The sequence below is a fragment of the Penaeus vannamei genome, chromosome 3 (genome assembly GCF_042767895.1).
Source record: "Penaeus vannamei isolate JL-2024 chromosome 3, ASM4276789v1, whole genome shotgun sequence".
Taxonomy (NCBI): domain Eukaryota; kingdom Metazoa; phylum Arthropoda; class Malacostraca; order Decapoda; family Penaeidae; genus Penaeus; species Penaeus vannamei.
In genome coordinates this window covers 27,976,924-27,991,323 of record NC_091551.1, presented here as the reverse complement: position 1 = coordinate 27,991,323, position 14,400 = coordinate 27,976,924, and the positions used below count along the sequence as shown (strand labels likewise).

The 14,400-nt window shown below is 35.6% G+C and overlaps 3 protein-coding genes across 7 annotated transcripts; 2 read left to right on the top strand and 1 right to left on the bottom strand.

Moving 5' to 3' along the window:
• Positions 1-846: 846 nt before the first annotated feature.
• Positions 847-6,034, top strand: LOC113800520 (glycosylated lysosomal membrane protein; the record flags this gene model as incomplete). Its single annotated transcript, XM_070143664.1, is given in 4 exon segments — positions 847-971; positions 1,220-1,382; positions 1,745-2,025; positions 2,303-6,034. Coding segments are annotated over 4 exon segments (738 nt in total), but the record flags the coding sequence as incomplete, so codon positions are not given.
• Positions 6,035-6,082: 48 nt separating this feature from the next.
• Ppox (protoporphyrinogen oxidase) lies at positions 6,083-9,687 on the bottom strand. Of its 4 annotated transcripts, none has more exons than XM_027351297.2 (4): positions 9,531-9,687; positions 8,408-8,618; positions 8,073-8,187; positions 6,083-7,854 (listed from the first exon to the last, which is right to left on the bottom strand). In XM_027351297.2, the coding sequence occupies exons 2-4, from the start codon at positions 8,584-8,586 to the stop codon at positions 6,751-6,753; spliced, it is 1,398 nt and encodes a 465-aa protein (XP_027207098.1). In that variant the 5' UTR covers positions 8,587-8,618; positions 9,531-9,687; the 3' UTR covers positions 6,083-6,750. The 4 variants fall into 4 exon arrangements, with proteins under 4 accessions (XP_027207098.1, XP_027207096.1, XP_027207100.1 ...); XM_027351295.2 differs by having other exon boundaries at positions 9,520-9,682; XM_027351299.1 differs by lacking the exon at positions 9,531-9,687 and adding an exon at positions 9,429-9,503.
• A 131-nt stretch (positions 9,688-9,818) lies between these two features.
• Positions 9,819-14,400, top strand: LOC113800502 (F-box/WD repeat-containing protein 2). Of its 2 annotated transcripts, none has more exons than XM_070143623.1 (6): positions 9,819-10,052; positions 10,437-10,587; positions 10,819-10,971; positions 11,362-11,588; positions 11,856-12,720; positions 13,607-14,400. In XM_070143623.1, the coding sequence occupies exons 2-6, from the start codon at positions 10,454-10,456 to the stop codon at positions 13,953-13,955; spliced, it is 1,728 nt and encodes a 575-aa protein (XP_069999724.1). In that variant the 5' UTR covers positions 9,819-10,052; positions 10,437-10,453; the 3' UTR covers positions 13,956-14,400. The 2 variants fall into 2 exon arrangements, with proteins under 2 accessions (XP_069999724.1, XP_069999735.1); XM_070143634.1 differs by having other exon boundaries at positions 9,819-10,138.

The following is a 14,400-nucleotide window of genomic DNA, read 5'->3' as shown; positions in this document are numbered from 1 at the left end:
TCTATATTCAAGCACTAAAGTAGCATGCATTAATTAGATACATTGGACACCAGATAACTCAAGACTCATTATTGTCTGAAACACATGTTCTTGCCTCATCCTTCCCAGTATCTGGATCATCCCCTGAATGCAAATCAATTTTCAGGTACTTGATCTAGTTATTACTCCATCAGGAATAATTATCTAGATGATGCAGGGTCTTTATTCTACGGAACTTATATTTCTTATTCATTCACTGAAAAGCATATGGCAAATGGAGTAGAAACACATGGATACACTATGAATACCACTAAATGAACAACTTATGATGATTCAGTGAACTGTTCTTATTGTCACCAAGTATTGGCTGTCAGCTGCCATATTTTATTATGAAAACAAGAAGGCCATGGTTCTGGAATGAATATTTAAAAGTAATAACACGTTATAAATCTTGTAGCATAACAAATTCTATCTCCTTCTCTGGACTTATCTTTGTTACTGCTGTCAGTGTGCTAACAGAGATCATTCTCACTGCTATGATCACTTGCATATGAAAACTTGGTTGTGTAACACATTTTTTCATATATCACTGATTTTGATGTTTTGATGATTCTGAAGAAAAAAGTTGGATTTATATTGTTCTTTAAAAGTAAATTTCCTCCTTAAAGTTAGTTGGATTTTTCTTTGTTTGGACCTTTGTTTGCAGTTTGAACCTTTGGTACTGTGAATGATGAGGAACTCAACTATTTCTAGTCCATAAGGGGAAGTGGTGACCTATAGAATCTGTAGGATTAGGCCGTATGGCATTAAGATGTACCCACATTATTTCGCAAAGTTAAAATAATTTCCATTTTTTTCATCTATTAGATGGCAGCTTATGGTGTGGATGGTAGAAGCACGGTTTTACCGCACCTCATAAGGACACCTGAATCGGCTCAATTTGACATGGTGCTGGATCACCTCTTTCTGAATTTAAACTCAACTGAAGATTTGTGAGTTCAATTCTGATTTGGATTTGGTGTGATTGTGGTTATTCATATTGAATTTTTTCCTGTACTATAAGTATTTTAGATTATTTATTTATTTATATTACCTGATTGGATAATGGTTCCTCATAGAAAATATTTTATAGGTTTTGTGATTCTGACTTTTTTGGTTTTTATAGGATTTTTTTTATAATTCTCTGTCAAAAATGTCTTTTTCTTACATGTTTTTTACTATTGATTAATATATCTTTCAGGACCCTTGAAAAGAAGCCAGATTATTATCCAATGAGTGGTTTCGCAAAACCACGCTGGGCCCTTGATGTCATCTTGTTTAGTGCAGAGATAGCAGATGAAAAGAAAATGCAGATTTCAAAACAAAAATCTCTTGATGATGAAAATACTCCTGGAGTATTCCATGTGAGTTTATAGAGATTTTTATTCTTGCATTTCAGTTTACAGTTAGTTAAATTAGAAGTATAGTCCAAGTGTTACATATAATAGTGAATAGACATGTGGAGGATACTTTTTGGAATGTGTAGAATACTTTGTCTGATAAAAGATTAATACTTAAGACAATTAGAAGAAGATAGAACAGAGTGAGTGATTCAAGAGCATTTGTATGATAATTTCTTATTGTTCCTGTTTTGCTAAGGGAATTCATTATATGCTAATAGTTAGTATGCATACAAATAAGATATCTCTGTCTTTAATCTAGTCATTGTGGAACATGTGTTAATCATTTATCTTAAGATATAAACATAAGATTTTTTTCTTGGCAGTTGGATGAGATCACCACACCATTAACTGAGTCAGGAGGTCAGGGTGGGTACCTCCAGTGGCGGCCTGTTAGCTACCTCACCAGTGATCGAGATATTAATTTCTCCACCTTTCCCAATATTAATGAGTCATTCCCATTTCTTAAGAACATTACACTTGCAAAGTCCTCTTTGGCATATGCACTGCTTGGAGAGGACTTGTTGACAAGAGTCACAGCCACGACAACAGTTGCATTTGGACAGCCAAAAGACAACTTCTACACTGGCAGTAACTATACAACATGGTAAGTACCTCTTCAAAAAATATGGTGTGCTAATACTTTAGAGGCCATGGATCCTGAAAAGGTTGTGGAAATGTTAAGCTTATATCTTTCAGTTCTTTCTATCACAAATTGGTAAAAGAGCCACATGACAAATAATTTTACTTAATTTGAACTTTTCAATTGGATTTAGAATCTTGGAAGCATATTGCATGGAAGATTAGATTTTGTTTAATCTTACACTGATTTCTTTGTAATTGCCATACAGTGAAGATGAATTAAAACTTTTTTTTTCTTACAGGACTGTGGCTATGGGGCAAGGTTCTCCTCCCATAGAGACATTTTCAACCATGGTAATCATTGTTATTAGCTTGGGGGTTGGCATCCCTGTGCTTATGTTCCTCATTGGAGGCATTGTGATAGCATCACGCAGGTGTCGCCAGTCATCTGATCAACTCCTGCTGAATTAGGCCTGTCAGTTTTGTGTATAATTGCCTCACAAAGATTTTTATGAATTTCTTGTGAAATGGTCAGTAGCATTTTGTTGCTCTTTTTTTTGTCATTTGTTATACATATACATATATCAAAACTTATGAAGTTATGCTAGACTTAAATGATAATTCAGTGCTAATTAAGATAAGTGCCTTCTTAGATTGTTGCATGATTTTGTTAATGTTCTGACACAACAAAAAGTTTGATACAAGTCCAAGTGTTATAGCAGGGCAATCTTTAAGGTGTGATAATATTAGCATATAGAAGACATGGCACCCAAACTACTCACCAAGGGACAGGTTTACTATGCTTAAAGTGGCTGTTAGTGAGGTCACACAGTGCTAGTTGTGTGATTTCAACCACTGATTGTTGTGCATCAGCATTCCCATGGTTTTCATTTACAAGTGTAAAAAAGTATTGTATTCATCTGGCTTTGTAAGACCAAAGCTTAGAATGCTGAGGTACAGTGTGCATCTCTCCCGTACTGGCTAGTGTCTCTGGATGAATATAATATAAACCACAAACTGTCATCAATATACATCCAGAATGAATTGATACCAGATACATTTAATATGGTATTGGTACATATCACAAAACTACTAGAATTTTTAAACTAGCTATTTTATGAAAAAGTACTGAAGTTTTCCCAATTTTAGCACTTTGTATGTGGATCCTTTTAATGATGAATTTCTATATTTCATTTTGCATTTATGTAATTCATTGGGAATTTTCTTTTTATACAATTGCTTTAGATAATGAATTGCGATATATGGGGTTAAGCAGGTATAAGAAACAGTTACATGAAAAGAAAATTAAATGAGAAGCAAAAACCAGCTCTGCTGTTCCTAGCTCTAGTGACAGTATATGGTTCTTCTTATATGTAGGGATAAATTAATGGTGCCTAAACATTTTGATAAAAAACTAATATCAGGTATAGGAGATGCACATGGTCAGTGTAGGAGTGTTTAGCAGCCTTTACAGTGGTTATAGAATTTATCTTTTAACTTGTTTTTAGTTAATTTCTTAAATCACAAAACTAGTAATATTTAATGGGACCAATAATATATTATTGTATTTACTAACCAGGCCACATTGTTGCTAGTCAGAACTTTTACAATTTAGAATTAACCTACTGATACCGGGTGCATACACTGACTAGTTTTGTTTTGTCAGTTTTTTTACACATGGATGGCTCCACAAGTGCTTAATAACCAAGTAGTCAAATACTAGGCCTGTCTGATCTTACCTTTTTACCCCAATCTTTTGTTTTGAGAAAAAGGTTTTATTTCTAATACTGTTATTATTATTACTGACATTATTATAGATATTATTGGTATCACCAATAATAATATAACTAATAACATAATAGAAATAGAAATAAAAGTTTTCTTTGTTTGTTAACTAAATGCTTGCAGAGCCAATTATATGTAAACAAAACTAACAAGTCAAAATCACAGTGGACAATCCATGCTGGCACATAGACATGCCCTGTCCATGTGCCCCTCCAGCATTAATAGGTAAACAGATAATGTTTTTTTATATATGTTGAATACCAAAGTTGACCGAGTAAGCCTAGACATGTATATATGATGTGAAAATCACATCCCAGGGAACAGTATGTATGCATATATTTTTATTGTTTACAATCTTTCATTTCTAATTTTCCAAATGGAAATTTTTGAATATTAACTTGGTGTCATATGCTCAGGTGCTGTAATCTGACGGCTGTGTAGTGTAAAACAGTTCCTTAAATTACTATAATTGTCATTTAAAATAACTCTAAAACAAATGGTTGTAATTTAAAGAGTTGGTATGTCATTTGAAAGCACTTGTTTTAACAACCTGACTTGTATTTCTTACATAGATAATCATTGCACTTAATGATAGCAGAGGTTATTTAAATTTGTATGATATGGTTTAACTTTTAATGAGTATCACATTTAATCTGAGGGCTTTGTTGTATTTTCAAGAATCAGAGGTTGTAAGAAAAATGGTGGTGTATCCAACTGATATGATGCTAATTTTGTTTATCTGAAAAATATACATCCCATACCATGTGTTAATATACTCTGGTTGTTTGATCTCATGAAAGAGAAAGTAATGTATGTGGGAAAAAGATAAACCATTTTACTGTATTCTTTATGAAGTATTTTATGAGAAATACAGTATATTTTAGTACAGTTCAGAGTCCATATTTCTACTCATAAATTATTTAAAGTTTACCCCATATTTCTCACCTCTTCATTGTCTGAATACTCAGTAGAACTTTTTCTGTAAACTTTAAATTTTTAGAGAGATTCTGTTGATAAGGGTCATGTACTGGTAAGCATTTAGTTCCTCTAAACAGTAGCGTATTGGTTAGTATGACTTATTGGGATCAGGAGTGTTTTCTGAAGTTCAGATACCAAGCACTGGACAATGTAACCCATTATATTACAACATGTTTAATCTCCCTGTTGTATTTTTCCACAATATTTCACCATGAATCAGTGTGACAACTGTATGGATCTGATGTGACTTACATCTGAGGAAATGTTCACTCAGGGTGTAAACTTCTGCATCAGAAGCAGATACGGTTAACTTTCCAAAATTTCTTGAGGGGAAAAAATCCTCACAAGCCACAACTTTCAACACTCTCTCTTCCACTACAGACTATTAAACTTGCCTCACAATTATTTGCATTACATGCTCTTTATAGTTATTTATTCCCCCTTTCTTTTTGTGTTTCTTCCTTTTTCTTTCTGTGATGGGATTTTAGTGATAGTAATTATCTTATCTGATAATGATGTAAACTATTCTGACAGTATACAGATGATAATTTTAAAGTATTCTTAAAAATAAGAGGTTGATTTGTGCATTGGCATTTATTTATTTTTTTTACATTGAAATGGTACCTGGTAAACAAAGAGTTAATTAAATTGTTTGAAAACTTGTCTTTTTGTATGAGAAAAGTCTGTTAAATAAGTGATAATAGGTATGGTTGTGTATTTTCTTTGTTATTTTTGTAAGAGGTTGAAATGATGTACAGAGATGTCTACTTCCATACGGATTGCTAACCTGAGCCTTTCCCATTTTGAAATCAGTAACATGTTAGTGAAACCATGGATATCAACACATTCACCTCAGTATTATGCAGACAAGGCACTGTCAGTATATCTCCACACCCTAAAAAGTAGGCACACTTACTTCACTATTACTTATTCATCCAAGGGTTTAAAGATTTATGTCATATCCACTTAAAACTATCCACAGTTGTACTTACAATTGAAATGAGGAACAAATGGTACCTACTGTCTGCAAGTCTGTTATCATTATAGTACATAAACCTCAGAGGCTTCTTACTTACATTCCATAGAAAACAGGTTTACTTTGATTTACTAATAACAAGTCTAATAAGAATGAAGTTATAATTGGGAGAGTAATCATTGTCTAATGTTACATGTCTTTCTATCATCTGTTGCATTCATTTATAATGTAATAGCATAATATTTAGTAAATTATGAAAGAATATGTATATTCTGTAATAAAAATTATTATTTTGCATTTAATTTTATTGAATAACATTTTTGGGTCATGTATAAGAGTACACTTTATAATTAAATAATTTTATTGCTTTCAAATATACAAGAAATATATAAATATATAAGCATGAGTATATACCCAGCCAGTTAAGTAAATAGAACATCACAAGGTGACCTAATGGAAATATCTGAAAGATAGTTTCATAATAGGCAGAAAAAATGTAAATAACATTGCAGTTCCCATTATACATAAACAAAAGCCCAAGAAATTATAATTCATGATTGAGATATTTCTCAAACATAAGTAGAAATAGTAAGATCTACAGATTATACAGGTTTGTTTATTGTCCATGTATCTAATGAGAGTAGGATGTGAAATTATCTTTATTTTTAGAAAAGTGAAATTCAGAGGCATTCATAGTCAAATTTATGTTCTCCTCAAAAGTGATGCAAGTTGTTTAATCCAGTAATTAGATTAAACAGTCCTGACACTAGAGAAAGTTATGATATTCCATGGCTAAGGAGTCAATTTTAGGCAGAATTTCTCGGCTTAATAATAAATCATTTTGGCAGAATATTTTGTGATGGCATCTTTCAATGTTAATTCAAGATTTATTAAATTGTTTTTATTTTGGGAAAATGAAATGAAACATATTTTACTTTGTTGCCAAAATTTCATGAAATCAGAAAAAGAAAACAAAACCCAACAAAGTATGTTTTTGATATATATTTGTCTCTACTGTAATACAGCCTTTTTTGCACTCATTATGGCATCATTTACTCCTACACCATCATATGAGTTCCCTGCCAATACCAGTGGGATTTTTGAGTCTCTAATCAGTTTCCTTGCATTGATAACCATCTCAGAATGTCCTACAATGTATTGTGGTATACAGTCTTTTAGAATGTTGACGCTATGTCGCACTGGTGCTTCTTTTATCTTAAGCACTGATTCCACTTCTTTGAGGGCAATGTCTAAAAAGCTCTCTGGTGTTGGGTTCTCTCCAAAATACTGTTTGAACCAATATCCTCCCATCATTATAGTTAATATGGTTCTGTCACCTTGTGAGAATGTGCATGTGTCAAAAATTACACCGAGAACCTTACTGGGTTCTGAGGAAGGCACAAGATACCCAAATGCTTGCTCATTCAGTTTGTCTCCTGTATACTCAAGTGTTACAACAGCTACTGTAACAAATGGTATTCTACTTAGTACCATGCTCAAGTCCATATCAAGATCACTCACCACTTGGCTTAAATGATTGGCAGGAAGACAAGATATAACCCTCTCAGTTTGTATTTCTTCACCATTTGTCTGCACAACAAGATGCCCCTGACTTCCCTGAATTCCTAAAACTGGACTGCTTCTCCTAATCTCAACACCACCCTGTTCAAGATGCTCCGCAAGGGTCTTTACTAATGTCTCTAAACCATCCTGAAGAGACCAAACGGCCCATTTTTCTTTCCTCGCTTGCTGGACCAGGTCACTCTTTGCCAGCCCAGGGTCTGGTTTCTCAGCATTCTTCCTGTCTTTGATGAAGCCCTTTAGCACAGAGCCATGTTTCTGTTCAACTTCATGCATTCTTTTGGCAAGTGCCTTGACACTAAGGTCTCGAGCATTACCAGCAAAGACACCCCTTGCCAAAGGATCAATTGCATATCTTGCAACATCTGAGCCAAAACGCCTGTTGACAAAGCTGAAGAGACTTTCATCATCAGCAAGGACTTTTTTTGCTCGCAGATCACTAATTGCACTAAGAGCTAATGGCTTTGAGAAGGGGGGAAGCTTCGTTAGGGCTGTCTTTAGGCTATTTGGTAATTTGTGTAAGGAGCCATTGACCTGAAATTAAATAAATTATTTGAATCTATAAGAAATAATGGAAGGAATCTTATGCCACATTTACAAGCACTGAGGCCTTGTTCATTTGCCCTTTGAATAAAAACAAATACTCTAAGGTGTTATTTTAAAAGTTCAGATCATATAACAATATTTAACCCTTTCCTAAAGTTTACAGCAAATCCATCTAAGCAAAGAAAAGAGGAACACCATCTACATACTTTAATCATCCTGTTCTTTGCAGATGGCTCCCCATAATGGACACTGCGAACTTTATCTCTTAGGCCCAGACTCTCTGCTAATGCTAAAGTGTTGGCTCCTGCATTACCAACCACTCTGTGTGTATGTAAGGTTAATTAGTTATATTCCTAGGAAGTCTACTATTATTTCAAGTCAAGTTCAGTGAATACTTATTAGTCACAATTTTTATCTCTTAATTTTACTAAGCCTGTAATAAAGCCTCTTTAAAAACTTCATCTTTATTAGAAACAGTTTCAACACAAATTCCTGGTCTTTGAGAGAAGAAAAGTACCATGAAAAACCATATGCAACTAACCTAAGTGTTCTTGGTCCGCCTTCATACACAACACCATCACTGTGCTTGGTGGAATCAATCCATCCTCCCAACCTATGCGAAGCTTCTAGAACTACAATCCTAGAGGAGGGGTTGACGGTCCGCAGGTAATGAGCAGCTGCCAATCCACTGATGCCTCCTCCAAGTACTGTCACTGTCATTATGTTGAATCAAGAATGGTTGGAAATACCACCTGTAAAAAAAAAGTAATAATAATTTGAAGTTTCAGGATTTTATATTTTGTTTTTTTTTAATCAATAATTTGCCAATTTATTCCTTCACATCCTGAAAAGATGTGAGATGGTTTATGTTTCTTGGGCATTGTTTTAGTATTTTTTTCTTTGATTTGGAAGACATAAAATTTTCTATTGAAAATGTCAAAATAAGAATCAGCAACTTTACGGTAAAAGTGAAGTTTCAACCAGCCATCTTTTACATGGCAAATAATATATGCAAAAAACAGAGGAAATAAATCTAAAACTTTTCTCTGTGTACTTTTACCACAAATAAAAAATTGGTCTTATTTTACACACAAGTGTCAGAGACCTCAAAAAGAAAAAGATATAGTTTCAGCCAACTATTAAAAGGTAAATTTTGCATGTAATGGGCAGAATGGCCAAAAATGAGACATTTGATTTCTGATATTACCTTCCCAAGTTGATATTAACAAAGTTATGTGACAAGTGAACGAGAGAAAAAAATCAAAGAAAAAACTATCTACACTGCATACCAGAAGGGAAAAGGGGAAACTGATGGGGGGAATTTACTCTTTCTTTTCCCTTCCCAACTCTCTCCGTGATAACAAACATACAAAGACAAGAGTTAAAAAATTAATCTTGGGTGTACAAAGTGAGCCCAAAATCCAAACAGATAACAAGTAAAGGTCACTCTGGATACAATACATCTATCTAAGACTTGCTTTGAATGTTATACCTGATGATCGCCTCCACATTTATTTCAAAATTACAAATCTCACCAAATACACTAATAAACGCACATTAACCTCTGAAAAATAAAAGGTCTTCTAAGGTTCCGTAACACCTGTGCATGATGATGTAATTTATAACTTCTGAGAATTGGAGCCTGACACGCACCTTTATCCTACCTGTTTGATTGTCTTGCCTCCCTCCTCTTCTTCTTAATATCTGACGTCTCATATATTGCACAAATTGTACGTAACTTGCTTCAACTATCAATAGGTAAAAGCTAGAAAAATTTCTTAGGGCATGGTCTTCAATTATAAGGACCATGCGTATAATTGTTTATTTTCTTTGTATCCTCTTTGTGGATATATATCCATACTAGCGTATATTTTATATGAAGTTTGCAGGAAAATTTAATAATCACTATTCCTATATAGTATTCGAGGGTAATATATTAGATTTAGGGATGAGAGGTATAAATATTTACCTTTTTTGACAGAAAGATCCTTTTCACTGAAATTTCTTCTGCATTTGCATGATTTGTACATGATAAATGTCATGAGAGTACTGACTCGAGTGAACACAAGTATGAAGAATATTAAACGTCAAAAAAATGCTGAATGAAGGGTTGAAAACAACTTTAAGTGGGAATTATCGAGCGTGACGGAGTGATAACTGAAGGACTGGGGACTCCATTCCCATAGGTAAAGGGTTCTCGACCCCATCTTGTCCAAGCCAAGTATTATTATGGAGATATTTGATTAATACAGACGAGCGAGCATTGGCGAGGGTAACTGAAATTGTATATTTTTAAATAAGATTTCGCTCGGAAGTCATGGTGTTGATTTGTAAAGTATCTTGCACAAAGCCGATTCTGTTGTGAAATATTACATGATACTTAACAGGAAATCATCTCATGTTTGTATCAGAATGGGGGAAATGGAGAATATATACTTACACTGAGCAGTATTTGCAACATCAGTTTGTGTAACCTACTACTGAAGCTAAAAAAATAATTTTATTATTGGTATATTGGTGGTTCCCTTCTCAAGAATTGTAATTATTTATTCTTACAAATTATTATTAAGAGAGCAACGGGGAAGGAATGGATAAACTGATATCGGAGTTGGTCCACTTGGAGGTGGCAGAGCAACAAAAGGTTCTGTCGGCTCTAGTGACACCATTATCACCTGAGAAGCAGCTGTCTCTCCTGCTTCCTGCTGTCTCCAGAGCCTCAGGGTAAGATAGCCCCTTTAACCCCCTTATGACAGAGGATACTGCATATGGTTGCTAATGCCATAATGTTAAAGGTTAAGCAAGATGAAAAAGATTCACTGTGATTTGTTGGTGAAGCTATCATCTTTATGTAATATTTAGACAAGGTAATTGTTTGTTACCCATAAGTACATTCACTGAAAATTTGTTTTTTAGACATCATCTTTTACTAAGATTTATTACTATGATTTCTAGTTATGTGAAATGGCGCCTAGCAGTGACACTAGCCTGGCAGGATACCCCAGACTTATTGGAGCTTTTGCCTGCCGAACTGCAGGTTATGGTTCTTCAATATTTGGATGGTCCAAGTCTCCTCACTGCTTGTCAAGTATGCCAGGGATGGAACAGGTATAAAACATGGAATTTAAACTAGTAATCCTATTTCTGTAAGTTTAGCCCCCTTATTAAATTCTTATCCCTGGTTCTTTCCTTCTTTCCTTATTCTCTCTTTTTTCTCTCCTTCACACTAGCCCCCCTCTTCCATGCTTCCTCTCTTCATTGCTTCGTCCCCCTCTTCCTCTCCTCTCTTTTAATCCCCCACTTCCTCTCATCCCCCCCTTTTCAAGTCTTTTTTCCCTGCTTCTTCATTACTTCCTCTCATCCTCTCCCTCTTTCCCTCTCACCCTCTCTATATTTCCCTTTTCTTTTCCCTCTTCCTCATTTCTTTTTCTATGTGACTGTAAATTTACCAGGGCAAATCCTCTATTTTATATTACAGAAGTCATTATGACTTTTCAGAGTATTGATGAATCATGGGCAGCTATGGCTAAAGAAGTGTCAGCAGCTTGGGGTCAACATGGATCTATTATCTCAGGGAACAAACTGGCATGAAGTCTATGTGTCATCTCTACGCCAACTCACATCTTTAAAGAATGGCACAGCTTTCGTTGAACGATTCATGCAACTCCAAAACTGCAATAAAGCTGTGAAGGCTGTTGATTATCAGGATGGATATTTGTGTACAGGTATTTTATTTTCAAAGTGGTTTTCAGTTGTTTGATTACTCATTTGATTCCCATATCTTGAGTGGCCTTATTGTATATACTTTTAAATGTAAATGTGTATGTAATTATGAGGTGTATCATTTCAGTGCATATCTCTGAAATATTTTATTTCCTTATTTCATTTCTTAGAAAGCTTAGGAAGAGATTACCATATTTCCCCTCAATTTCTGTTGAGGGTATGCTTATATATGTACAAAGATGACATTTTAAGATGCATACTCTTTTCAGTGTCAGAAGAAGACTACGTAAATATTTGGCAGCTAGACTTGAACATCCCTATCCTAACATTCCCAGTTGAACGAGCAGTGTCATACATCAAGTTCAGACCCAAGCAGTTACTTGTTTGTGGTCATTTTGTCGGTATATTGACTTCATGGGACTTGAGTGCTATGGACAAACAGTCTAGTGTAGTGTACAGTGGTGTGAATAACCATTCAAGTGAATATCAACTACTCAGATGCAAGTTCAAAATGCATGCGGGGCCAGTATTTTGCTGTGATTTTTCTAATGAACTAGACCTTTTGATAAGTGGTGGTGCAGATGACTGCATAAACTTATGGTGTCTATCCTCAGGATTGAAAGTAAAATCCTTACCCCATCAGGAGCACTGGGTACTAAGGGTCATCTTGATGCCTGTCATCACTCACTCACAGCAACACTGTGTCATCTCGATGACTAGAGACTGTGTCAACAAACTTACATGGGATGCACATTGCAGTGAAAGCTCAGGAACAGCAGATGTGGGTTCAAGGAAGATGGGCAGCATAGACCAAATTCAGAGTAAAATGTGTGTCCGTTTGAATGAAGGAAACCATAACTTCTTTACCCCTGGTCTTCATTGTAGCCAGAAATATATTGGACTGATAAAACAAGACATTGATGAAAAGCATGCTTGCCTATGTGTGTATGACATAGAAAATTTTGACCTTAAGTATAATATTACCTTGAATTTTAAAGTGAAAAAACTCCTTGCACTTGGCAACAGATATGCCTTACTTCTCACTGTAGGATGTGTTCTGTATTCCTCAACCTTAATGGTGGTTGATATTGTCACTGGAGAAAGCATTGGTTCTCACACCATTCCACATTCAAAGTAAGTGCATGTGTTGAGTTTACTACTTTGATTTTGTTTGTTTTCTACTACCATTTGTTTTTTTCTTTTATTGTGTGACTGATATTTTCTCTTCCTCTCCTGATTTCTCCTACTCCACCCATTTCTTTTCTCTCCCTTTTTTCTCTCTCTCCTCCATTTCTCTCTCTCTCCTCCTTTTCTCTCTCTCCTCCATTTCTCTCTCTCTCCTCCTTTTCTTTCTCTCTCTCTCTCCTTTTTTCTCTCTCTCCTCCTTTTCTCTCTATCTCCTCCTTTTCTCTCTATCTCCTCCTTTTCTCTCTCTCTCTCCTCCTTTTCTCTCTCTCTCCTCCTTTTCTCTCTCTCTCCTCCTTTTCTCTCTCTCTCTCCTCCTTTTCTCTCTCTCTCTCCTCCTTTTCTCTCTCTCTCTCCTCCTTTTCTCTCTCTCTCCTCCTTTTCTCTCTCTTTCTTCTTTTCTCTCTCTTGCCTCCTTTTCTCTCTCTCTCCTCCTTTTCTCTCTTTTTCCTCCTTTTCTGTCTCCTCCTTTCCTCTCTCTCCTCCTTTTTTCTCTATCCTCCTTTTTTCTCTATCCTCCTTTTCTCTCACTCCCCTCTCTCTCCTCCTTTTCTCTCTCTCTTCTTCTTTTCTCTCTCTCTCCTCTTTTTCTCTCTCTCTCCTCTTTTTCTCTCTCTCCCCCTTTTTTCTCTCCTCCTTTTTTCTCTCTCCTTTTCTCTTTCACCTCCTTTTCTCTCTCTCTTTTTCTCTCTCCCCTCTTTTTCTTTCTCCTTTTTTTCTCTCTCCCCTCTTTTTTCTCTCTCCCCATTTTCTCTCCCTTCTCCTCTCCTCTCCCCCCTTTCTCTGTCTCTGAGAAAGAATATATGTAAATTATACAAAAACACGTCACTTTCAGAATGACCACACCAGATGGAGCACAGCTCATGGTCGGTGATGTGGAGTGGTTGGACGGTCTCAGAGGTCAGGTGTGTCCGAGTTCTGCTACACCAGCTGTCAAGGAGGATGAGGGAGGCGAGGGAAGAGCAGCCGAAGAGCAGTATGGCGTGCGCGAGGACCTAGGAAACCTGGGTTTAGATGCAAGAATTCAACAACTGAACATTTCTAGTGCACCCGAAAAGAGTTCTCTGACGCTGGAGAGGCCGAGTCGTCTCGTGCTGGCAGCCGGCGTGCAGAGCGAACCAGGCAGTTTGTTTACGCTGTGGTGGTCGTACTCGCGTGCAACTACGAAGTGTAAAAAGGAGTAGTATGTGTATTGCGTGTTGCTTAATGATGTGATATTCTGATTTTTAGTACTTTTTCTGCTTTCTGGCACATTTCATTGCTTATTTTATGGGGATCTGCGCGTGCGCGTGTTTGATCTGTTTGTATAATAATGTTATACTGTTTAGTTTGTCAGTTTTATAGGTCTGATGTCATAGGCGTTGGCCAGTTTCTATGCACTGATGTCACATTTTACAAGAATTGTAGTTTTATTGAAATGCTTATTGTGACAGATCTTTTCCTAGAATATTTCATGTTAGTGTATACGACCTCAATGAACGGTGAGAAATAGAGGGACATTGATTTTACTCTAATAAGAATTAAACTATTTTGCCGGGATTTTAAGCAGGCTGTTGCTCTAGTCCACAAAACGCTCTAAAAAATAAGTTGTACATGCCAAAAATGATACATATAAATCATTCACTTTTA